The sequence below is a fragment of the Arachis stenosperma genome, chromosome 5 (genome assembly GCF_014773155.1).
Source record: "Arachis stenosperma cultivar V10309 chromosome 5, arast.V10309.gnm1.PFL2, whole genome shotgun sequence".
Taxonomy (NCBI): domain Eukaryota; kingdom Viridiplantae; phylum Streptophyta; class Magnoliopsida; order Fabales; family Fabaceae; genus Arachis; species Arachis stenosperma.
In genome coordinates, this window is record NC_080381.1 from 28,735,589 (window position 1) to 28,761,519 (window position 25,931).

At 29.6% G+C, this 25,931-nt stretch overlaps 1 protein-coding gene across 2 annotated transcripts; it reads left to right on the forward strand.

The window, feature by feature from the left end:
- Positions 1 to 5,564: 5,564 nt before the first annotated feature.
- Positions 5,565 to 10,910, forward strand: LOC130979998 (probable alpha,alpha-trehalose-phosphate synthase [UDP-forming] 9). Of its 2 annotated transcripts, XM_057903588.1 has the most exons (5): positions 5,565 to 5,749; positions 5,851 to 5,960; positions 7,048 to 9,068; positions 9,162 to 9,435; positions 9,547 to 10,910. In XM_057903588.1, exons 3-5 carry the CDS (start codon positions 7,084 to 7,086, stop codon positions 9,868 to 9,870), a joined length of 2,583 nt encoding a protein of 860 aa, XP_057759571.1. In that variant the 5' UTR covers positions 5,565 to 5,749; positions 5,851 to 5,960; positions 7,048 to 7,083; the 3' UTR covers positions 9,871 to 10,910. The 2 variants fall into 2 exon arrangements, with proteins under 2 accessions (XP_057759571.1, XP_057759570.1); XM_057903587.1 differs by lacking the exon at positions 5,565 to 5,749 and having other exon boundaries at positions 5,763 to 5,960.
- The last annotated feature ends 15,021 nt before the right edge of the window (positions 10,911 to 25,931 follow it).

Here is a 25,931-nt window from a genome sequence, read left to right on the forward strand (position 1 = left end):
TACTGCTTTTTATTGACAATGATTATGGAAAGAGATTGAAAAAAGAAAAGGAGAATTGGAGATGAATTGGAAAAAAAAAAGGGGAGCGTAAAAAGAAAAGGGAGAAAAAAATTAGGGAAGAGAAAAGAGACCGTGAAAAGAAAAGAAAAAAGAAAACTGGAATAGGAAAGGGAAAGGAGAAGAGAAACGGGTAGTAGAAGGAGAACTGAAAAAGGGTTTGAGAAGAGAAAAGGGAGAAGGAAACTAGAAATGGAGAAGGAGAGCGTAGAAAAGGAAGGAAAAGGAGAAGTGAAAAAGGGTTGGGGAAGAGGAAAGGAAAAAAGAAACCAGGAAAAGGGGGGAGGGATGTATTTTTTTTTAAATATAAAACGATGTTGTTTTAGTCCTTTCTAATGACAAGGATGGACGGAAATTATTTTAGGGACTATTATAAGTCCTGGAGAATAATTTTGGGGACGAAAAAATTATTTTAAGGACTATTATGAATCTTTGAGAACAATTTCAAAAACGAATTTGAGTAAATATTAACTTTAGAGATCACTTTAAAACTCAAGTACAAATTCAAGAATGACTGATTTAACTCCTCTCTCCAGCCAACATAAAATACAAATGAAACTAACTAATTAATGTGGTTGATAATTAAACGGTTAATTACCTTGGTGTGATAGCGATTTTGATTTCCAAACAATTGATTCTTTATCTTTATAATTTTTTTTTCAACAGTATAGATAAATTTGAGATAAATTTTGTTTCAATGATCTTGTTTGGAAAGACTTGAACTTACATATTCTTATAAAATATCAATTCGTTCCCTGTTTTTTCCTTTTTATCAATTATATATATCCAACTATCTTTGAGAAAATGATCGCTCATTTATAATAATTTAATCTAATTATATAATATAAGAGGAGCTTAACATAATATTTTTTGTAACTTATATCCCTGAAAAGTTGTTTTAGCTGAAACAATGGGAGCATTTTAGTAGTTTAGTATTCGAAAATCTGAAAGGTCATACATGAAGTGTTAAACAAAATCTAAAAAGTGAGCATTATTCTTGGTTCTAAAACAAAATTATATATATATATATATAATAATGGGAATTGCTTGGGGAGGAATTAACGTACAAATTTTCATTTCTAAAAAATAATTTTCATCATGTATATCTAGAAAATATCATTATTGTTGCATTTTATATAAATGCTAGAATTTTTAATTAAAATATAAAATATTTATTAAAAATTTGACTAATTTTATATTTATTAATATTAATTATTAAACAAACAAAACTTAATAGTGCCTATTAATCCACTAATTAATATAAATTCTTTAGCAAATTGGACTGGTAAACAAAATGTGCCAGGCTGCTACCAAGTTGGGATTGTTTATAGATTTTTATTTTGATATTATGTTTAGGATAAAATAATTTTAGATGTATTTTGTTACGTATTATTATATTAATAAAAATAATTATCCTTTTTATTCACACAATAAATAATCATTCAAAAGACAAATATATATAATAGAACGATTATATAAAATATTTTATATTATTAGTATATTAAAATTAAACTATTTATATTGACAAAATGTAAATAATTAATATAGTTCCAGCACGCTGATATGGTAAAAATAAAATAATCTAGCTGCACGAATAGTGGATAATGGTGTTTTATTATCATAAAATATGGTATCAACTAGAGATGTAGTTTAATTTTAAATAATTAAAATGACTAAAATTGCATTTTGGTTAGAAACTTAGAATTAAAATAAGATCATTCAAGTATTCAACCACAGTTATAGATAAGAATGCAGAAAAACGATCATTTAACTTGACGTAAGATTTCATATTAAAAAAAGAAGGAAAAGAAAGAGAGATGATAATATTGTATTGGTAAGGTCTTTCCTTTTCAAATGCATCGCTTCAGTTACCATGTTGGGCAACTGGCAAGATAAATGTGATTTTTTTTCTTTCGCCAATTATAGCGTAATTGAATTCTTTATATATCTACGAAACTTAGGCTAATTTTTTTTAAAAATAGGAAAATTTGTGTATAATTTACTATCATAGTTAATTGGTATATTTTTTAATATATATTTTCATCTTTTTTATTTTAAATAATAAATTAAATTTTTAGATTTAAATTCATAGTACAATAATCAAATTCTCCGATTTATGCTGAAATAATTTATTTTGCTATAAAACAAATTTGAAGATCCGATTAATATGTTTAAAAGAATTTTTAACATTAAAATACAAATCTAAAAGTCAGATTTATATATATACAGTCGCGGAACTTGAAATAAAATTTTGGGGGGCCACATAGAAGATAATTGTCAAAATGCTTTTGATATGAACTCCATTTAAGATAAGCTCGTCTAATCTCATTTCTCTGGTTTTGGTGATATTGCCAAATTTAAAGCCGTTTTTCAGGGTCTCATTCCAAAAAATTAAGGTCAAACTTATCAGATGTAACTTTTTGAACTTTTAAAATTTGTATCTCACTTTTTTCGCGATTCATTAAAGTAGAAAAACTATCTACATGTGTTGATATTGTAAAAATTATATGTTCTCCTTCTTAAATATTAGTCTTCCTCTTAAAAAATGCATCAATTCTTTAATTTTTCATTATTATTTTATAATAAAATTTGAATATATATCCTGTAGAATATGTAAAGAAGAAGTTAGAAGAACAAATATTAAAATTTATAATATTTATTGAATTTTTTTTATCAATTTATACAAATATAATAATATTAATACTTATTGAATATTCAATTATTTTTTATCATATAAAAAATTAAATTAAATAAATAGTAAAATATAAAATAATATTAAATTAAATAAATAAAAATATCTAATTTTTTATATTTAAACTTAAAGGTAGAAAGAGTGTTGCTTATTAAATTTATTGGGTACTTTAAGTCATAGTAAAATATTTAAACCAATTAAATTATTTTTTATCTTTTAAAAAAGTACTACTAATTTTTGTATAAAAAGTTTGGGGGGCCGTAGCCCCCCTTGTCTGAACTAAGCTCCACCACTATATATATATATATATATATAAAATAAAAGATCTAAACATTAGATTTATGTGTTTAAAAAAAATTTTGAAAACTACAAATCTAACTCTCAGATTTATAGTATCCACAAAAAAAAAAAAAAACTAAAATTTCACATTGTTAGAAAATATTACTGGAATTACAACACTAAAATTAAAAAGAGTCAAACATAAGGTTGAGAGTTTGTGTAAGATAGTTATCATAAATGAATTAATAATTGAATCGGTTAGATTACTCTATTATTAGATCATTAATTCCATTAATAGGTTCTAGATTAAATCGGTTAATTCGATCATAATTAAATAATTATATAAAATTTTATTTAATTATTTATTTTTAAAATAAATTTTTTTTATTTTATTCTGTATTAAATTAATTGTTATTTTTAAATTTTAATAACTCATTAATTAATTTATATTTATTATACTCTTTAAATATTTATAAATTTATATTTATTATATTTGTAAATATAGAATAAAATAAAAATAAAAATATATTGTACTTAATAAAATATTATTTTTCTTTAACTTTGTAAATATAATTTCATTTTATTATGTAATATATTTAATAAAAAATATCATATATAAAAAATCATATTTTTAAATTTAATCAAGTTTTAACTATTTTTGATTGAGTTTGATTAAATTTGACTATATTAATTATTTGACCAATTTAAATAATGATCTAATTTAGGTTAATAACCAAATGTCTCGAATTTTTCGATTCAATCAATCAGGTCGGACCGAATTTTATAACTATAATTTATAAAGAAACAAATATAAAAAATTTAAATTGTACTTTATTATATTCTTGGGTTGGGTTTAATATTAGTTACCTCGCACTTCATGGTTGCTTGTGAGAGAGTAGAATAATTATGGTTTTAGACTTTAATGGTAATATGGTATAATACAGGTAGCATGTAAGAGGAAAATAGATTCAATTTCAAGTAGTGTGTTTTTGACCCATGCAATACATGAGATTTAATTGATCTTGAACTCAAAGAAAAGAGTTATATTTCAAAAGAAATAAAAAAATAATAAAAAATAATGCTAACATATAATTTTAAAAAAAAGAATACTTTGAACTTGTAATTTGTAAATACTAATGTGTTTTAAGAAAAATTAAAGTTGTAGGAGTGTTTAAGAATGAAACCTTTATATAAATTAAAATGTTAGTAAATATAAAATTTTAAATTTTAAATAAAATTCTCTTCTAGTTCTATTTTTAAATTTGTTTTTACTTTTGTTCTAGATCAGCTTCTAATTCTTTAAAAAGGGTCTTAAAAAACTGAAAAGAAGAAAAGAGAGAGTAGTTTTATGTTAATAGAAATAAGTTTAGAGATAAATTCAATTCTTTTACTGATATAAAGTGAATTCAATTCTTTCTTAAACAATTTTTCAATATTTTATACATTTATAAGTAAAAATAAGATGATTCCAAGAGATTCTTTGTAGTCAACTTATTATTTATTTTAAAAGCTCTCCACTTCTTTAAACCAAAAAAAAAAAAACTCTTATTAGTTAAGGTAAAATATATTTGTTGTTTGTGAAGTTTTTGAAAGTATTAAACATTCCATCTAATTATTTTAACTTTATCCAATTTAATATTTTAAACGTATTTCAATTATATTTGGGGTGTTAATATTTAGGTTCAGTTGGATTAACAGTTTAATTAAACTCTTTTTGAAAAAATAACTTAAATAATAAATAGTTATATTAAAAATAATTTATAAATAAGTTATTTTGTATTTGGATTTTTAATTTTAAAAACACTTATTTTATAAAAATATGATAAAAAGTAATAATATTATGAAAAAAGTTATTTTTTTAATTTCTCTATAAACTTTTAAATAGCTTCTTAAAAAACTGTAATTTAATTTTAAAAATTATAATTTTAAAATTATACTAGCTATTAATACTACTATTTTTCATAAATTAAAAGTTCAAAAGAATTATTTTTAAAACTTTCACAAACCTTAATACCATTAGTAGAGATATTGACATAATAATTGTATAGAAAATAGATGTTTTTGAATTTTTTTAATTAATATTATAAAGTGTGATTTTTTATTATATATTATCTTTTTCATATTTGTTTTGTTCTATTTAAAATGTATATGATAAAAAATTATATTTTATATTATCAATTGAAAAAATTTATTTCTATTTATATGTGGACACTTTAAGTAACATTGTCATATTATATATTATCTATATCTACGAATATAATTAAAATATTAAAGATAAAGTTCAAATTAAAATAAAATTTGAAAACAATATAATTATAATTGAGCAAATAATAAAGAAAAGAAGAATGAGGAAAATATAATATTATAATTAAAAGTAAAGTAAGAATTTAATTTTCTAGAATTAGGTGATAGAATTTTTTTATAAAAAAAGAAATTAAAAACAAAAATGGAAAGTGGGTAAAGTCTATCCAAATTGAGCTACAGTAAGTTGAGGTATAACTATAAGAAATTAAAAAAAGAAAAAAAGAGAAATTCTAGTTGTTAGCGTTCTGCTCTCTTCTTCTTCCCTCATTTCATTCTCCAAAAACCTTTCAACTCTCTCTCTCTCTCTCTTTCTCTCGTAAAAGCAGCGCAGTTTCTTCACCGCGTTTTTCCAAATTTTCTCTCACTCATCCCTAAGCTTTGTTTTCTTCTTTGAAAGTTTCTTGTTTATTCTCAAAGGTGCTTGATCTGCGCTTTTGCCTCTTATTTCCATTTCTCTCTCTCTCTCTCTCTCTCTCGTTTTCTTAGTAGCCAAACAACTTGTTCTTGTTCTTGTTCAGGTAGTAGTTGCTGCGTGTATTGGCTTTGATGTTTGTGCAAAGGAGTTGACGATTGACCAGCCTTGAAGTTTGGTAAATGTGGTGATTCATATCTTCAAAATTTGCTTCAGGTGCCACTCTTCACCACCACCGCTTTCAGTTTTTCAAACCTAATTTCTCTGTTTATTCTTTTGTTAATTGTTATAATTACTGTTTTTTTATTTTTTATTTTTTATTCATATTAATTTTTTGTATTGTTTGCTTGATGGAGAGTATATTTTCTTCTACGATGATAAGCTTGTTTTCTTTTTCAACTTTTTTAGTTTCCGATTTGATTTGATTTATTTTGGGGTTGATGGATGATGCTGCGGCTCCTAATCACTTTTTCAACGAGTTTGATTGTGGTTTTGCTTGTGTGGCTTCTATGTTTGTCTCCTTGTTTCTATTTTAAGATATATGCCTTTTGTTTTGACTTCTAGTCTCCTTTAATGTAACCTTGAACCCAAACGTCTCATTTCAACTTTGGCTAAATTTTTTTGGACAGATATCTATTAGTAGTTGGTTGCAGTAATTGTATTTAAATAGTTCAGATTCATGGGGTTATTCGGGTTATTTTCATTTTTTGGTCCGCTTGTTAGTTTTGTATTTTTGTGGTGTACTAGCATGCTTTGAATTGAAACTCACTTATGTCTTTACTCTTTAACAGTTCTTTCATTTTACCAGTTGATGATTGAAATTGATACTGGGTAAATACTTCCATTTGTGGAGTCAATGCTACAAATATGAGTGCTTTTGTATAACAGTGCCTCTAATCTGTGGCCAATAGAACCTGTGTATATTATTATTAGCCGTTGAAGCGAGAACTTATAAGATGATATGATCTTGTTGTTTTCCAAAGTCAGTCCTTCTGTTTACTCCTGTCTGATGATTTGTAATTTATCATGGTAATTTTCGATGAAATATATGCAATGAACAGAACTGGAATTCTGCGTTAAAAACTACTATATTTACTGGTTTCTTAGATAAGAATGCTAAATTTGTTACCTAGTGTCAATGGATCAAATCAATATTGATGAGGTCCTTCATTAATCTGATGGCTTTTTTGGTTATTTTCCTTGTTGGAACTTTGATGATATATTATTTTCTGGATGCTGAATTGCTGATTGCAGTATTTATTTTTTTAATTCTATTTATTTATTTATGGGTATGAATCAATAGAAACATCATTCAAGACAAGTTTCTCCTCGATCAGTCATGGTGTCAAGATCATATGTTAATCTTCTAGACTTAGCTGGAGATTTACTCGGTATTCCAAATACCCCAAGAACTCTTCCTAGGGTTATGACTGTTCCAGGAGTTATTTCTGATCTGGATGCCTGTGGTAGAAATGATGCTGATTCAGATGTTAGTTCATCTGGGTGTCGGGAGAGGAGAATCATAGTGGCAAACATGTTGCCATTGCAGGCCAAAAGAGATATAGATACTGGTAAATGGTGCTTCAGTTGGGACGAGGATTCAATCTTATTACAATTAAAGGATGGTTTTTCTTCTGAGACCGAAGTGATTTACGTGGGATCCCTCAAAGTTGAAATAGATGCTAATGAGCAGGAAGAAATTGCTCAGAAATTACTGGAGGATTTTAATTGCGTGCCTACTTTTCTTCCCCATGATCTGCAGAAAAAGTTTTATCTTGGTTTTTGTAAGCAGCAACTTTGGCCTCTCTTTCATTATATGCTTCCTATATGCCCTGATCATGGTGACCGCTTCGACCGTGTGCTCTGGCAGGCTTATGTTTCTGCAAATAAAATATTTGCAGACAAGGTGATGGAAATAATCAATCCTGATGAGGATTTTGTTTGGGTTCATGACTACCACTTGATGGTTTTGCCTACGTTCTTGAGGAAGCGGTATAATCGAGTAAAACTTGGATTCTTTCTCCACAGTCCTTTCCCTTCATCTGAAATTTACCGAACTCTGCCAGTAAGGGATGAAATTCTCAGGGGATTATTGAATTCTGATTTAATCGGTTTCCATACTTTTGATTATGCTCGCCACTTTCTCTCTTGCTGCAGTAGAATGCTAGGCCTAGATTATGAATCTAAACGAGGACATATAGGACTCGATTACTTCGGCCGAACTATATTTATAAAAATTTTGCCTGTAGGCATTCACATGGGCAGGCTTGAGTCAGTATTAAATCTTCATTCTACGTCTGCTAAATTAAAAGAAATTCAGGAAGAGTTTAAGGGTAAGAAAGTGATTCTTGGTGTTGATGACATGGATATTTTTAAGGGAATCAGTTTGAAGCTTCTTGCTGTGGAGCAGCTGCTAGAGCAGAATCCAGATCTGCAGGGAAAAGTTGTCCTAGTTCAGATTGTGAATCCTGCAAGGGGCTCAGGGAAGGATGTTCAGGAAGCAAAGAAAGAAACCTATTCAATTGTCCAGAGAATCAATGTCACTTATGGTTCAACCAATTATCGGCCGGTTGTATTGATTGACCGTCATGTTGCTCGATTTGAGAAGAGTGCCTACTATGCTGTTGCAGAATGTTGCATTGTTAATGCTGTGAGGGATGGCATGAACTTAGTCCCATATAAATATATTGTTTGTAGACAAGGAACTGAACAACTGGATAAAACATTGGGTAGAACAGCTGATTCTCCTCGTTCAAGCATGCTTGTTGTGTCTGAGTTTATTGGTTGTTCTCCTTCTCTAAGTGGGGCTATCAGGGTCAATCCCTGGGACATAGATGCTGTGGCTGATGCTTTGAATTCAGCACTCACTATGAATGATTCAGAGAAGCAATTGAGGCATGAGAAACACTACCGATATGTCAGTTCTCATGATGTGGCATATTGGGCACGCAGCTTTATGCAGGATTTGGAAAGAGCATGCAAAGATCACTATACCAAAAGGTGCTGGGTAATAGGGTTGGGCCTGGGGGTTAGAGTTGTTTCCCTTTCTCCTGGTTTTAGGAAGTTGTCCATTGATCACATCGTTTCAGCTTACAAAAGAACCAGTAGGCGGGCCATATTTCTTGATTATGATGGTACTCTGGTACCACAATCTTCTATAAGTAAAATTCCCAGCCCTGAAGTTATCTCTGTGCTAAATGCTTTGTGTAATGATGCCAAAAACATTGTGTACATTGTTAGTGGGAGGGGAAGAGATTCTCTATGTGAGTGGTTTATATCTTGCAAAATGATTGGACTGGCGGCTGAACATGGCTACTTTTTAAGGTTTGCATTACACTTTTCACTTTTTATCACCCCCTCCCTCAAATTTAAAAAAGGAAAAAAAGACTGACTTCATATTTCTTTTCTGGTTTTCAGGAGCAATCAAGATTTTGAATGGGAAATGAGTCATTTATCAGCGGATCTAGAGTGGAAAAAGGTTGTGGAGCCCATTATGCAGTCATATACAGAGGCAACTGATGGGTCAAATATTGAAATTAAGGAGAGTGCTTTGGTGTGGCATCATCGAGATGCAGACCCTGATTTTGGCTCTTGCCAAGCCAAAGAGTTATTGAGCCACTTAGAAAGTGTGCTTACCAATGAACCTGCAGTTGTTAAAAGGGGCCAGCATATTGTTGAAGTTATGCCACAGGTCCATTTTTAAAATCCTGTTATTCTTTGATCTAATTATATTAATGTGAAAGCTAAATAGCTCATAAGCTGAAATGGACTTGGTATTCAAATCTTGCTTTGCTTTCTGCAGGGTATAAGCAAAGGTCAGGTAGCTGAAAAGGTTCTTACAAATATGGTTAATGGTGGTAATTCACCGGATTTTGTGTTGTGCATTGGAGATGATATTTCTGATGAAGATATGTTTGAGAGCATATCAAGGACAGTGTCATGCCCATCATTCCAAGTAGCCCCAGATATCTTCGCCTGCACTGTTGGTCGCAAGCCGAGCAAGGCCAAGTATTATCTTGATGATTCTGCAGATGTCATTAAGTTGCTGCAGGGACTTGGTTCTTCATCTAATCCAAAACCCAGGCATTTACCACATTTCCAGGTTTCTTTTGAAAGCACAGTTTGAGTTGGAATAAAGCAAGACATCATTATTGGTTCCTTATGGTGCTCTAATGACGAGTTCTTCACCCGTGAATCAGATCTTTGGTTATTTATCTTGTGGACAAATAACTAGATTTAGTTTTTTATATCTATTTCATTCAGTTTTCCAATTAGATGATGACATGTGGACATTTTTCCTGAGCTAAAAATGGAGTGGAAGTTTTTATGGACAGGTTACACGTGTAATTTACACGTTAAACTCACCATGAGAATTTCCACCTCCTAGTTAACCCTTCAACCAAACACGCACTAAAAAGCAAAAAGAATATACTTATCTCAAGAAAAGAGTACTCACATGTCTTTATTTAATTTGAGAACTGGATGGAGTGCATATAGAGAACTTTATCTAACATTTTACCTTTAATCTTGGCCTGACACGTGGTGGGACCTTGCTTGTGCAAATGTGATTCTTTGCACCTGAACTGGTTTTGCATGCATTGAAGACTTGACGATTCTGATGTACATGGCAAAATTGGTTACACCAATTGTTTATATTTCCTGGTGACACCTAATTATGCTAAAGTTGTGCTTCGAATTGTAGACCATATAGATTGTTTTGCATTGAACAAGGGGCACCATAACTTGTACAGTTACACTTTTTGTCAACTATATACATAATATACCCATATGGTGTGGGATCTCTTGTTCCAAATGACCCCTTTTCCGTGACCAAATAGAAGCAAAAAATTCCTTGGAATCTCAAACTATTGTAATTAAATGGTTCTTTTTAGGGCGGTGGATACTTTTAACAACAGCCATAGATTGGATTTTTGACCAAAAAATTTTAAAGTTGAGCTTTTTAATGAAGGTTATAGTTATAGGCCAATTACGGGGTGGTCATGAAAATATGGCTAGTTGGTGGCAGGCAAAGAATTTTTTCAACTGTTTTGTTTGTGACACGGAAGGATTAGCTGTGTCCCAATACAACCGAGTAAAAGCTTTCCAACTGTCAAATATATCAAATATCACAATTCTTAGGTCTTAGCATTTACCACTAACCCTATAAAGAGTTTTTGAGTTTTTCTATCATCCCTTCGTAGGATCAAGAGTCATTTATTTGTCAAATACGATTATTTAGATGTTCAAAAATATCTTTTAGATTAGAAGTGTAGTTTATGCTGTAAACAGATGTTTATAAAGTCCAACCATTCATTTTGTTTGTGATATAAGGGAAAAATATTTTTAAACAAAAAAAATTGATAAAATAATAAAATAAAAAATTAATTATTATCAAATTTATAATTTTTATGATGCGTGAGTTTTATCATTTTGATTTAAAAATAATTAGTTTTTTATTTTTTTATTTTACCAACTTTTTAATTTTACATGATTTTGATTCATCAATAATAAGGCTTAGCATTTGTTACTTTCCAATTCATTTGATGTTCTTTTTACCGAGGTTGGAACTTTATATCTCAACCTTTTCATTTTACATGAATTTTACATGATTTTTTTTTTTACTCATGGTATCTTTTAGTTTGACTAAAGATCAATTTTTGTGGATCAAAGTTGCATTTAAAAATTTATAGTTAGTTAATAGGTTATTGCATACATAAAACAAATTTGAATTTTTAATATTTGTTTAAACATATTACTATTTAATTACTAGACTAACTTAAATTAGTTAATTTTTCATAAATTATTCATCAATAAGGTGGTTTATCTTCTGTGTTTTTAATGTAGTTCTACATCTAGTTATACTATTCAATAAAGACATTGTTGTCAGGAAAATGCCTTCGGGTTTTTTTTTTTGGGGGGGTGGGGGGTGGGTGGGGAAGAAAAACGACAAGAAAAATAACAAATTAAGTGCTATCGGAGTGATCTAAATCTGAAATGAAGACAACAAGGACACGTTTTTCTCTCTTTCTTTCATTTAATCCAATATTCTTATTTTTAAATAGAATTTAACTATATATATATATATAAAAGGTGGTATGTGGTGAGAAAGGTGTTTTTATATGAGAAATGAGAGGTTTAATTATAGTCATTAGATCTAAATAAATGACTAGGATTAAACGGTAATAAATCTTTTTAATTTTTTTTATTCAAAAGGATAAAATGTAATTTTTTATTATTAATTTTATAAGTGGGATAAAAAAATATAAAAAAATATTGAATGGTTAAAGTTCATACTTTACTATCTCAATTGAAAAAAAAATGAAGAGGATATATTTTTGGATTAGACTATAAAATTTAGAGAGAGAATGTGTATAATTAATGTATTTGAAATTAGAGAGAAGTTTGCTACACATTCAAATTTTTTTTGACAATTAAATCTAATAAAGTTTGTCAAAATCCAACAAAAATCAGTTTCATTAGTGAGAGCGTGAATACACACTCCAACTCTCTTGCAACCAACGTGAACGTTCATATCTTTCTTCTTTTTCGCGTCCTTCCTTCTTCTCTGCGTTCTTTCTTTTTTTCTTCGCGTATTTTTTCCTCATATCATTATTCTTTTATTGCTACTGTTATTGTTGCATTTTTTTTCTTTTTTTCCTTTTCTTTCTAGTAATTTTGCAGCATTAATTTTTTTTCTCTTTCTTTTGGTTTTATTCCTTTTAAGAAAATGAAATAAGAAGAATTATGAAAAAATGAAATAAGAAAAAGAAGATGAAAGAAAGAAGCAGTAGAAGATAAAAAGAAGAAAGAGGAAGAGTTTTGAATTATGTAAAACTTATAAGAATAAATAACACCGAAATTTCTTAATAATAACATATACATTTTTTTATTTTTACACCGAAATTTTGCTACAAAAGCACAAAAATGTCTTTTTTAATGCTGCATTTTTTTCTTTTTTTTTTCTTTCTCTTTCTTTCTTTTTTCTGTTGCTCTTATTTCTTTTTTTAGGAGCATTGTTTTTTATATTAGACTTGAATGAACATGTTTGTAATGTATTGTAATCTTATTTAGTTGAATGAATGTAAGTTCATCATCTTCCTAGTAATTTTGAAGCATTATGTATTTTTTCTTCTTCTTTGTTTGATTGTATTTTTTTTATTCTTGTTAAGAGAGTAAAACAAAAAAATATGAGAAGATAAAATAAGAAAAAAAAAGATAAATAAAAAAAAGAAGGAGATGATGATGAAGAAGAAAAACAAGAAGAAGAAGAAGCAGTAGAAGATGAAGAGAAGAAAGAGAAAGAGTTTCGAATTATGCAGAATTTATCCGAATAAATAGCATTGAAATTTCTTAACAATAACACATAAATCTCTTCGTTTTTATACCAAAATTTTGCTATAAAAATACAAAAATATCTTCTTTTAATACTGTATTTTTTCTTTTTTTCTGTTGCTCTTATTTTTTTAGGAGCATTGTTTCTCATATTAGACTTGAATGAACATGTTTGTAATGTATTGCAATCTTATTTAATTGAATAAATGTAGGTTTATAATCTTTTTAGTAATTTTGTAACATTATATGTTTTTTCTTTTTTTTATTTATTTTTTTTTTGTTTTTATTCTTGTTAAGAGAGTAAAACAAGAAGAAACATGAGAAGGTAAAACAAAAAGTAAAAGATGAATAAGTAAAAAAGAAGATAATGATGATGATGAAAAAGAAAAAGAAGAAGCAGTAGAAGATGAGGAGGAGAAAGAGGAAGAATTTTGAATTATGTAAAATTTATCAGAAGAATGAATTACCATTTGTATCCATCAAAAATACAAATGCTGACAAATGTATCCATATAAGAATAAAACGACAATTGTACCCACGGAAGATAGCTTCCGTATGCCAAGAATACCCTAACGGACCAATTGTGTAACCAATATCTGGGTACTCTTGGCATACGGAAGCCATCTTCCGTGGTTATAATTGTCGTTTTATTCTTATATGGGTATATTTGTCAGCATCTGTATCTTTGATGGGTACAAATAGTAATTTATTCTTTATCAGAATAAATAACACCAAAATTTTTTCAACAATAACACATAAAATTTTTTAATTTTTACACCAAAATTTTACTACAAAAACTCAAAAATGTCTTCTTTAATGCTACGTTCTACTTCTTTCTTTCTTTATTTTTTCTGTTGCTTTTATTTCTTTTTTTAAAAACATTACTTCTCATATTAGATTTGAATGAACATGTTTGTAGTGTATTATAATCTTATTTAGTTGAATGAATGTAAGTTCATCATTTTTCTTGTAATTTTACAGCATTATGTATTTTTTTCTTTTTTGTTTTATTTTTTCTTGTTTTTATTCTTGCTTAGAGAATAAAATAAGAAGAAACATGAGAAGGTAAAACAAGAAGAAAAAGATAAATAAAAAAGATGAAAAAGAAGAAACAGCAGAAGACAAAGAGGAGGAAGAGAAAGAGTTTTGAATTATACAAAACTTATCAAAAAAAAAATAATACCGAAATTTCTCAACAATAACACATAAATTTCATAGTCTTTACACTGAAGTATTCAACTACAGAATCATAAAATACTAACAAACCACATTAACTAGATTTGAACCACACCTCAACCATTTGATTCGATTCAAAATAATAATCCAAATCGCCCTAGTTCAATTAATAGTCTGATCTTAAATCATTCATTATCTTCAAAAACAAAATACATGTTCAAAGCTGATTTTACTATTTAATTTCAAAAAATTTGATCCAAATCTTCAAATTAGATAAAAAAAAAATTTGATTTCGAACGAAGAGAACGCAAAGAACGAAGAGAACATAGAGAAGGAAGAGAATACAAAGGCTGCAGAACAAAAAGAAAATACAGAGAAAATTTGGAAAAAAAAAACGAATTCAGATGAAAAAGGCAGTTATTTATATTTGCCCGTTAAGTCAAAAGTTTGTTAGAGATAGTGGCGCGTGAAGGTGAATTAAGTTAAAACCACGTGATTGGAACTTAGGGCCCGTTTGGAAAACTTCAAAAATTATTTTTTTTTAGCTTTTGACTTATGAAAAGTAGTATTATTAATGTCTTGTGTTATTTTCAAAATCAAATTTTAGCTTTTTAAGAAGCTATTTAAGTGCTTATAGAGAAGTTAAAAAAAGACTTCTCTCATAATAAAAATCTTTTTATCACATTTCTTTTAAAATAAGCACTTTTAGAACTAAAAACCAAATATAAAATTATTTATAAGTTACTTTTAATGTAAGCATTTATTATTTAAGTATTTATTGTTTAAACCATTTTTTCAAAAGGAGTTTAATTAAACTGTTTTCGATGTAGAGATTAATTGGGTCATTACTCATTAATATACTTGAAATGAGAAGACAATAATTAATTTTAAAGTATATTTATAATTTTAAATATTTTAATTATATTATTTAAAATAGAATTTTGCTATCTGTGCCTTAAATGGCATAGGTTAAACATACCATAAAAAGAATTATTTTAATAATATTTATTACAAAAATAATTTTTTATGTTTTTAATGCATAAAAACAATAAATAACATTAAAACTTTTTTTTTATGATATGCTTAATCTATGCCCTTAGGACACAATAGTAAAATTCCTTAAAATATAATTTAATATATGAAGAGTTATTTTAGTTAGGAAATAAATATTGTAATAAGTAGTTTATTTTATTATTCTTTAACTAAGAATGAAGAGTTATTTTAGTTATAAAATTACATTCATTATTTATTTTAAAAAAAATTGACAAACATAATCTTTTAAAAAAATATTCCTAAAATTGCATCTCCACCATGAAATAAATCTATTTTTAATTTTATCGAAGAATATGAGATACACAGTGTATACAACATAGGGGTGATAATATTAATTTGTTAAGATATATCTATATTTATTCATTGATGTGTCATTTTTTTAATGTATTTATAATAATTTATTATTTATAAATACTACATGTACACATTTTGGTATTATAATTATTCACACAAAAATACATAATAAAAAATTGCACGTAATTATGTTTATATAAAATTAATAATTAAAATTTATAGTTGATAATTTTATAAATATATTAAATTATTTAATGATTATTAATTATTAATTTTATATAAAAATAGTTTGATAGTTATCAGTGGCTAAGAGAAGGGGTTGAATCTTCTTTTCATTCTGAATGTTATTTATGGTTTTTCAAAGAAATTTAGGAGATATTTTTACTTTTGTCTCGTGACGAGATGAGAGACATTTTTATTTTGTCTCATAGCAATAGAAACAAAAGTGAAGTAGAGAAGAAGAAGTGACATATAGATGTATCCCGATTCAGCTACCTTGTACAATGTAGCATACATCCAGTCTCCATCACAATAGTGACGGACTTTCACTAACTTTCAACAATATTACATTCACCAATTCTTCCTAGAATATACTCCAATCCTATTTGAAACAAGTCCAGATTCTAACCCAACCTGAACTTGACTAGGACTCACCCTAACTTTCAACAGCAAAGTGCTAACCCAATTTGCAAGAGGATCCCCTCAAGATCATAATAACAAAACAGAAATACATATAAAGAATTTCTGAAATAACTATGGCTTTTTCTTTAACTCTCTTCCTTTTTTCACTCATTGGTTTTTTCTTAAAAAACTCACATGCTGCCTTTTAACAATGAAACACAGATAGACTAAATTAAGAAAAAGAAATATTCAATGATAACCATGAAGGAGAAGAATAAACAGCTCAAAGAGTTATAGGAACCCAAACGTGTGCTCTCACTCTTTATTCCAATCCTTGACCGTTCACCCCTATTATAGAGGAGTGAAGCTTCCAGGGCTTGAAACCTTCTTTAGCACATGTTGGTTCTCTTCTCCTAATACACAGATGCAGCAGCGACGTTCATAGAGGAGAGAGAGGGTAGAAGCAGTGACATGTAACCATCCTTCAATCTTCTCTTTCAACCTTTTTCTTCAAGAATCTTGAATCTGAGCCGTGCATTCTTACTTTGACCCCAAGTTTGTTTTTTGAGCGTAGATTCCAAACAGAGCACCATTGATTTCACCTTCTTCATATTTTTCAAAATGGTGCTTGTGACCTTATGGCTTTCTTCTTGGTTCCTCGGTGTAGCACAAACGAGGGAAGAAACTTTTGTTGTGCTTTGATCGAGAAAGACTAGCTACTTAGTTGTAGCTCTTTTTCTTTGCTTTGATTTGGCAATTTTCTTTTTGCCTTTCAAAATTTCATAGCCTCTGTGCTTTTTCTTTTCTTTGTTTCTTTCTTAGAAGATGAAGTGACATGACCGAAGCAAGTGAGAAAGGAGAGAGGAGAGAGAAGCTTTCGGTAGAAGCCCCAAGAGAATTAAATTGAATTGAATTTGGAGTTTAAGTTTCCAAGGATGAGATGGCTGAATGAAGCTTGGTCTCTTGGGTTCCTTACTTTAATTCATTAAGCTTGATTCTTGGGCTTGTGATTGGATCTGTTTTTTCTTTCTTAATACCAAGGTTCAGTCACTAACTTGAATCAATTTTGTACAAGACTGAGTTTGTTTATGGGCTTTAAATATTTGCTTCTGGGGCCAACTTGTTTCATTTTATTTCCTGCATACTTGATCAAATGCATTAAACAACCAATTGGTAATATTTTAGTAAATATTTAATTAATATTTTAATAATATTTAATAATCATTTTTAATATTTGTTTCCAAACTCAACAATCTCCTCCTTGATGACAAACATTATTAAAATGAATTGAAAGAATTTGGAGAGAAAATTTTCCTTGAATGATTTACGGACTGCTCTCCCTTTCACTATGCTCTCCTTTAATGTGTACTCTGATTAACCTATTTAGATCACATAAATAATTCCTATATAAAAGTACAAATAATTTTTTCAAATAGAGCAAACTTGTAATAGGCACATGCTACATGTAATCCTTTTAGATCAGTTGAAAATTGATAAGAAAACGTATTAGCAAACCAAAACATATGATGAAAAAATTATAATTCAATCAGCCCCATATTGACATCAAAGACAAAACAGAGCAAACACAATAGAGTAAGAATTTTATCACAACAAGCGGGCATGAAATAGTGCTTAAAACTAAATTAATGCTAAAACAGAGTACAATAATCAAAGGACATGAAACATGAAACAGTTTCAATTTATTAGTATGCCTTTCTCCCCCTTTTGTCATTAAGGAGGGACACAGTTCAACACACAATAGGTAAAAGTGTAAAGATTAAGTTACAGTCACCCAACAAAGTTCAACAACTAAAATTTAGAAATAGAACAAAAACTAATGATGAATGAATACTTCAGAAACAATTTTTTAGCAGCAACATCATGGAGCAGTCTTAATAAAAACTCAGATACCAAAATAAAACAAAACAAAAGCTATAATAAGTATAAGCAATATTCACAATCAGAGCAATATACATAATCATAACTGCGTGAAGTAATGATTTAAAACAAAGAAAATTTGTAACCAGTCTCAAGCATCATAAGTTCAATAGTTTTAATATAACTGTTTTGATTTATTTTCATACAATACTTATGTCAAGAATAGAAACCTACACAAAAAATAGTTCAATATGCAAAGCACAAGTTTAAAACAGGAAATAGTGTTAGTGTTATTAGAAATTATAAGAAATTGTATCATCCAAAAATAGAATCTAAGAAAATAGCAGCATCAAATTGGGCTAAACATCAGATCCCTCATCCTTAGTTGCAAGAGAAACTTCTTCTTCTTCCAAAACCGTATCATTGGCGGCCTTTGTGCCATTTTCTTTAGATTACTTTACAGCACCACTACTCTTAAAATATAAAATTTTGTCTTGGGTTTCATCGTTCAGATCAACACCAAAATACTCAACGATGCCAGTTAAAAACATTCCATATGTAAGAAAAAATGAGAGTGGTGAAAAAGATGAGAAGTTATCATAATAACTGTTTTAAATGCTCAAAAATCTTTTGAAAATATAAATCAATTTAATAAAACGAGATTCAAAGAATTTTGAATTTTAAAAACAATACAAGCAGTTTTGAAATGACAAGTCAAATAAAAAATTAAAAAGAATTTGAAACTGATTTGACTTGAAAAATAATGAATGCAAATACTTCCTTTTGGGTGTATGTGATCAAAATAAATAATGAGATCCACTTCATAAAATAAAATAACTTTCTCTTAGGATTAGTGGTGGTTTTAAGAAAACACATTTGACTACCAAGGATTTAGTTCAAATTCAGATTCATTTAAAATTATCAACACATAGTCTAAACTTCATGGAACTTAGAAGGAGTCATCATATGCCCAGTTTTATCTTCCTGCGACATCTTGCTTGACCACACATTCCAGAATTGTCCAAGAAAGTAATAAATCCCTGAAGTGTTGCTTCTATTCACATGATCTCCAGCAAAAACTGCATCACAATACCCAACTACACAAAATTTATTAATTTTAGAATACCATAAACGGGGGTCGAATGTGCCTTTAATGTATCTAATGATTCATTTAACAACTGAAAAATGTGATTCCTTTGGGTTGTCATTGAAATCTAGAACACTCACCCACACTATGAACAATATCCGGTTTAGAGGAGGATAAATATACGAGAGATTCTATCATTCCTCTATACGTTGTTTTATCAGCATTTTTCTCTTTTTCATCCTTTTCAAGTTTGAAATTTTGGATGTATAGGTGTACTCATTGGTTTGAAATTTTTTAAATCAAATTTCTTTATTAACTCCTTAGCATATTTAACTTGTGTACAAAACTTCTACTAGAAATTTTTTTGATTTGAAGTTCTAGAAAAAAATAAGTTCTCTCATCATACTCATATCAAACTCACTAGTAATTAATTTTCCAAATTCATCAGACAAGGCTTCATGTGCTAATCCAAACACAATGTCATCCACATAAATTTGAACAAGTATGAAATGATCATTAGATTCTTTAACGAAAAGAGTAGTATCCGTAGTACCCCTTTGAAAGCTATTTTTCAACAAGAAAGAGCTAAGTCTTTCATAGCAAGCTCTTGGAGCTTGTCTCAAACCATAAAGAGCTTTAGAAAGTTTAAAAATATGGTTTGGAATATCTTTATTTTCAAAACTGGGGGGTTGAGCTACGTATACTTTCCTATCAATAAGGACATTTAAAAAGGACACACATAACATCTATTTGGAAGAGTTTAAATTCTTTTTAGGCATCATAGGCAAGCAATAATATTATTGCTTCCATTCTAACTATAAGAGTAAATGACTAATCAAAGTCAATTTTATCCTCTTAATCAAACCCATGAGCTACTAATCTAGCTTTATTTCTAATAATACTACCATTCTCACCTAATTTATTTTTAAAGATCCATTTGATACTTGTTACCTTCTTACCATTTGGATAAGGCACCAGAGTCCAAACCTTATTTTTCTCAAATTGGACCAACTCTTCCTCCATTGCCTTTATTCAAGAGGGATCTTCAAGTATTTCCTTCACATTTTGGGGTTTCACTTGTGATAAAAGAGCGAGGTTATTAAGTTTAGCTCTCTTTCTACTTGAGAATCTAGTGGTAACTCCATGAGAGGGATCTCCAATGAAAAATTCATGTGGATAGTTCATCAAGAACTTCCATTTTCTTAGCTTTGGTGAGGTGATTTCAAGTCGAGTATGAACAAGATCAGTTCCATTAAGATTTTCACAAATCTCTGTATCAGGAGGAGACAAAACAAAATCGTCTCCTAGATTTTAGTCAGCAGAATCATGAGCAACATCTTCCATTGTAAGTTCAAGTTTGTCTTTTTCTTGAATTCTATCTGAACTTTGTACAATCTCAGTTCCTACATCAATATTTTTAACAACACTTGAAATGGAGTTAGGACCACAAAAAGTGACATGTATGAACTCCTCAATTATTCTATGTTTCTTGATGTAAACTCTATAAGCTTTACTAGTGGTTGAATATCCAACAAAGACACCTTCATAAAATTTTTGATCAAATTTTTTAAGATTATCTTTAGTATGTATCACAAAGCATTTGCATCCCAAAATATGAAAGTAATTAAAATTGGGTGGTACTCTTTTTCAAGGCTCATATGGTGTTTTCTTTAAAAAAATTTTAATGGTAGTTTGATTCAAAGTATAATTTCAGCCCAAAAAAGATTTGGAATTTTATTTTCATAAAGCATAGCCCTAGTAATTTCTTGAAGGCTTCTATTTCTCCTTTTAACAATCCCACTTTATTGAGGTGTTCTAGGATATGAAAAATTGTGAAATACCAAATTCATCACAAAAAATTTCAAAATCTTGGTTTTCAAACTCCTTTCTACGATCACTTATTATAAAAGCTATTTTTAAATCTCTTTTTTAAAATCTTTTTGCATAGATTTGAAAAAGTAAGAAAGACATCATTCTTATGAGCTAAGAAAAGAATCCATCCAAATTTAGTATAGTCATTAAACACCACTAAGTCATAAAATTTACCACCAAGACTTTGAGTCCTTGTAGGACCAAAAAGATCAATATATAGCATTCTAATGGTCTTTTGGTTGAGATGTCATCATTAGGTTTGAAAGAGATTTTGGTTTGTTTGCCCACTTGACAAGCATCACAAGTGATGTCTTTGTCAAATCTTATTTTAGGAAGACCTCTAACCAAATTCTTTTTCACAAGCTTAGAAACTTGAAACTTGCTTGCATGTTTCAATTTCTTATGCCATAACCATTTCTCAGATTCCATGGAAGTAAAACAAACTACATTTTGTTCTTTAGTTCCTCTAAGATTAGTCCATACACATTATTGCATCTTTTAACTTCAAACAAAATTTTACCAAATTTTTCACATACAACTGATAAACCACTATTTTATGGGTTATCTTGTGTTCAATTGAGTGGTTTTTATCAAGTCTCTGCACACTTATTCATGCAATTCTCATAGTTTTACAATTCTTTCCTAGTTTTGTGCTACAATTGAAAACTTGCTTCCTAAACCCTTAAATTGTGTGTTTTGATTCCCCTTTATACCATTCGATGCCGTGATTTGTGCGTTAAGTGTTTTCAGGCTTTATAGGGCAGAAATGGCTTAGAGGATGGAGAGGAAGCTTGCATAAATGGAAGGAGCACAAGAATTAAAGGAGATAGCCAGCGAAGAGCGAGGCGTGCGCGTGCCTGACGCGTGTGCGTGCCTGACGCGTGCGCGTGCCTGACGCGTACGCGTGACACGCGAGGATGACCAGCGACGCGTACGCATGACTGACACGTACGCCTGACATGCCCTACCTGCATAAATTGTAGAAAATGTTGGGGCCGATTTTATGCCAAGTTTGGACCCAGTTTTCGGCCTAGAAACATAGACTAGAGCCAGGGTATAAGCAGAGACTCAACACACATTCTCATTTGCATAGGTTTAGTTTAAGATTAGAATCTTAGAGAGAAATTACTACTTCCTCTAGGTTTTCCTCACATTCATAAATTTCTAGTTTTGATGCTTTTGATGCTTTTGCTTTGGATATTGAGAAGAGTCATTACCTCCGTTGAAGTTGCTATTCTAGTTTGTTTCCTTATTCCTTTACTCTTTTAATTTCCCATTAATCCTATTCAGATAAGGATGTTGCATTTTGGAATTTATTAATGCAAAGAATTATTTTTACCTTTAATTAATTTTCAGTTCCTATTTTATCTAATTTATCATGTCTTCTTCTTATAAGTTTGTGAATGTTGTACTCATGTCAACGGAGTAGACTCCCAACTTGACTTGGGGGTTGATTAAAAGGAGACCCTTGAGTTGGAATACTCAAGTGATTAGTTAAATTAGAAGTTGTTGGCTAACTCTCTAGGCACTAACGCTAACCCTTCCCAAGAGAGAGGATTAGGACTTGTGAATAAGAGTTAGTTCAATCATTTGACTTTCCTTTATTTGGTAAGAGTTAACTAAGTGAAAACAGCAACCTCTTGCTATTCTACTTGGGAAAATCTAACAAGGATAGAACTTCCAATTAATCTATCCCCGGTCAAGGCTTTTACTTTGAATATATAATTCGCTTTTAATTCACATTGCTTTAATTTACCATCATTAAATTTTCTGTTCCTCAACTCAACTCTCAAAAATTTCTCGAAAAACCCCTGACTAATAAAATAGCACTCTTTTGTCAACTCAGTTGGGAGACGACCTGGGATTTCTACTCCCAGTATTTTTATTCTAAAATTGTGACAACCCTTTCTAAATTGATAAGCAGATTTTCGTCGGTTAAGAACTGTACTCGCAACATTATTTCTATACTAATTTCTTAATCGACTAATTTTTGCCACGTCAACAACCAGGCATTCTAATTTCTTGAAAATAACCAAACAACATAAATCACACAATTGGCTAATGCCTAGAAGATTGTATTTCAACCCATCAGTTCAAAATACATCATCAATGAAAGTTCAGAAATTCTTACCAACCTTACTTATGCCCACAATTTTTTATTTACCATTGTCACCGAAAATCACAAAGTCTCCATCGTATTTATCAAGCTTGATAAAGAAAGTGGACTTTTCGGTCATGTGCCTAGAGCATCCACTATTCAAGTACCACATGTCTTTCTTCTTCTTGGATGCTAGGAAAAACAAGCTTTTAAGTGACCTTAGGTATCCAAACTAATTTGGATCCTTTGAAGTTAATCCTTATTGGTTGCCCAAATGCATTAAAATTATAAACAGCCTTGTATATTTTGTTTTCTACTATTATTTTGTTAATAAAGCATTGGAAAGAAGAGTAACCAGGTTTATTGCAATTAAAACAATGATTTGTGTGAGCATGTTGCTGAAAATTATTCAAGGTATGATGCTGAAGGTAATTTAAAGATTTGAATTTTCTGGTATTTGAAAATGGTGCATTTTTTTTGAAAGATCCATCTCTAACATTAGTACCTCCTCTTGCAAAAAATCTTAAACCAGAATTTTGTGACACAAATGGGTTTCTAGAATGCGAGGCCTTTTTGTAAAAGAAGGGTTTTCTAAAGACAGCTTCATTGTTAGAGATGTAACCCAAATTAGAGTTATTTGATGTAGGTTTAGATTTTGATTAAGATGCATTTTTATAAAAATTTAGCTTTTCAAAATTAGTATCAAAGTTATATGAATATTCAAGACCAGCTTCATCAAATGATGATTTTATTTTTGAAGATGATGTTGTGAATTTTGCAAGTGATTTTTCAAAAATTGCATCATTTTTTGTACCCTAAACTTGATTTTTCAAACAATGGTATTTGATTAGCAAGTAATTTGTCCAAGTTGCTTGAACTATGTGGAAATTTTGCTAAATTATTATTCAAACTTTTGATCATTTTATTTAATCTTTTATTTCCAGCAACAAGTTCTTGAGAAGGATCAATAATGTGCTTTCCTTTAAACTTTTTTATTTCAGATTTTAAAAATCTATTTTCTTCAATGAAATCAAAAGCACATTTGGTCTCCTTCACCTTTTCTTTCAAAAACTCATTTTTAGATTTATATTTGTTGTATTTATTCAGCAATTTTTTAGAATGGTGAATGAGATCATCAATATTAATATGCAAATCATCAAGAGATAAGTCATAGTAATTTACCTCTTCTTGTTGATCTTTATCATCAGCCATGAAACAGATTCGAGCTTCATCTTTAGAGTTTTCTTCCTCATCTGAGTCAACCTTGAGATCCTCCCAAGAAGCCACAAGTCTCTTCTTTTTGCCCTTCTGAGACTTGTCTTCCTTTTCCAGTGTCTAGCTTCTCTGCAGTTGTGACAAATGACCTTACTTGAGTCCTTCTTTGGTTTCTTTGAGCTGCCACCTCTGTTTCTTTCTTTGAGTCTCATCATCTTTCTAAGTTTCCTAGCAAAAAATACAAACTCGTCATTTAATAAATAGTAAATGGATTCATCATCCAATGATTCAGTGCAAAATTTAATATCCACTCCTTCTCTTTTTGTACCCTTTTTTATATGAGTGATTTCATATGCTAGTAACTTTTCTCTTGGCTCATCATAGGTCATTTGACTTATGTTACTGCTTTCAGAGATAACAATAGCCTTAGTTTTCTGTAAAACTCGGTCAAACTGTAATTAATTAAATAATAAATTAAATAGGAGCGAATATGGTTACAAAATCTAGAAATTGAAATTTGATAATTTAAATATAATATTTGGATTAAGTGAATTTTTTTGAGTCGAAAAACATGGTTTTTCGCGTAAAAATGCGCACTGGAATGTTGACCGACAATACCGGCTGAGATCTGTCTGGTACTGCAGTTGAGAAAATTGATTACAAGTAAATGATTTTAAGAAATTAGGAATTATAATTAGGGAAGGTAGAAATATTTAAAGTGCGATTTAGAGCGCTAATCTTAAAGGTTGTGGCCCAAAATTGGGCCAACGGACAAAAATAAGCGAATCGGGCATAAGTGGGCCCAAGACCCAACATATATAAACATTAGTTATGAGCATTTCACCTCATTTTACCCTAAAGAAAGGGTGTGGGGCGCAGCTATGGTAAAGGGAGGAAGAAGAGAGAAACTCTAACTCTCTTTAATCTTCAAATCACCATAACTTTCTCTCCGGAACTCCGATTGAAAAGCCGTTTGTAACCACACATCACTCTTCTCATCCTCTACGATTCTATTTAAGTTTTGTGAGTAATTCACTTTCCTTTGTCCATTTTTTGTTTTCCTCTTCAAATTTGAATTTGGTTTAGGTTTTGAGGAAACCTTGTGATTTTGGTTGTCTAAGAGTACTCTAGTATGAGCCATGGGTGATATTCATCACAAAATTCAGTGGGTTAAGGTAAGAAACCCTCCAACCCTTGTGATTTATCAATTTCATGAACCCTAGGTTAATGTATATATGTGAAATTGGTTATGTTAGTGTATTTGGTGATTTTGGTGCATAATTAGAAGATTGGTGTTGCTTGAGAAGCTTTGGTAAGGATTAGAGCTAAGGTTGGTGGAGACTTCCAAATAAGAGACTCAATTAATTTGGCTACAAGAGGTACAGTTTAAGTTTTATTTAAGTACCGTTTGGTGTGATGAGAATTCCTAGGCTAAATACCCCTAGAATTAAGTTTGGATTGTGTAAATGGTTGGTGGTAATATGCATAGTTGATATGTATGTAAATTAATGATTGGGTTGAGAATTGTGTGAATTGTATGTTTGGTATGTTGAGAATTTTA

Bases quoted from the DNA above. Each gene is read 5' to 3' on its own strand.
- LOC130979998 (XM_057903588.1), top strand. From the start codon at position 7,084: ATGGTGTCAAGATCATATGTTAATCTTCTAGACTTAGCTGGAGATTTA. The intron at 9,069-9,161 runs GTTTGCATTACA...TCTGGTTTTCAG, and splicing joins GAACATGGCTACTTTTTAAG to GAGCAATCAAGATTTTGAAT. The intron at 9,436-9,546 runs GTCCATTTTTAA...TGCTTTCTGCAG, and splicing joins TTGTTGAAGTTATGCCACAG to GGTATAAGCAAAGGTCAGGT.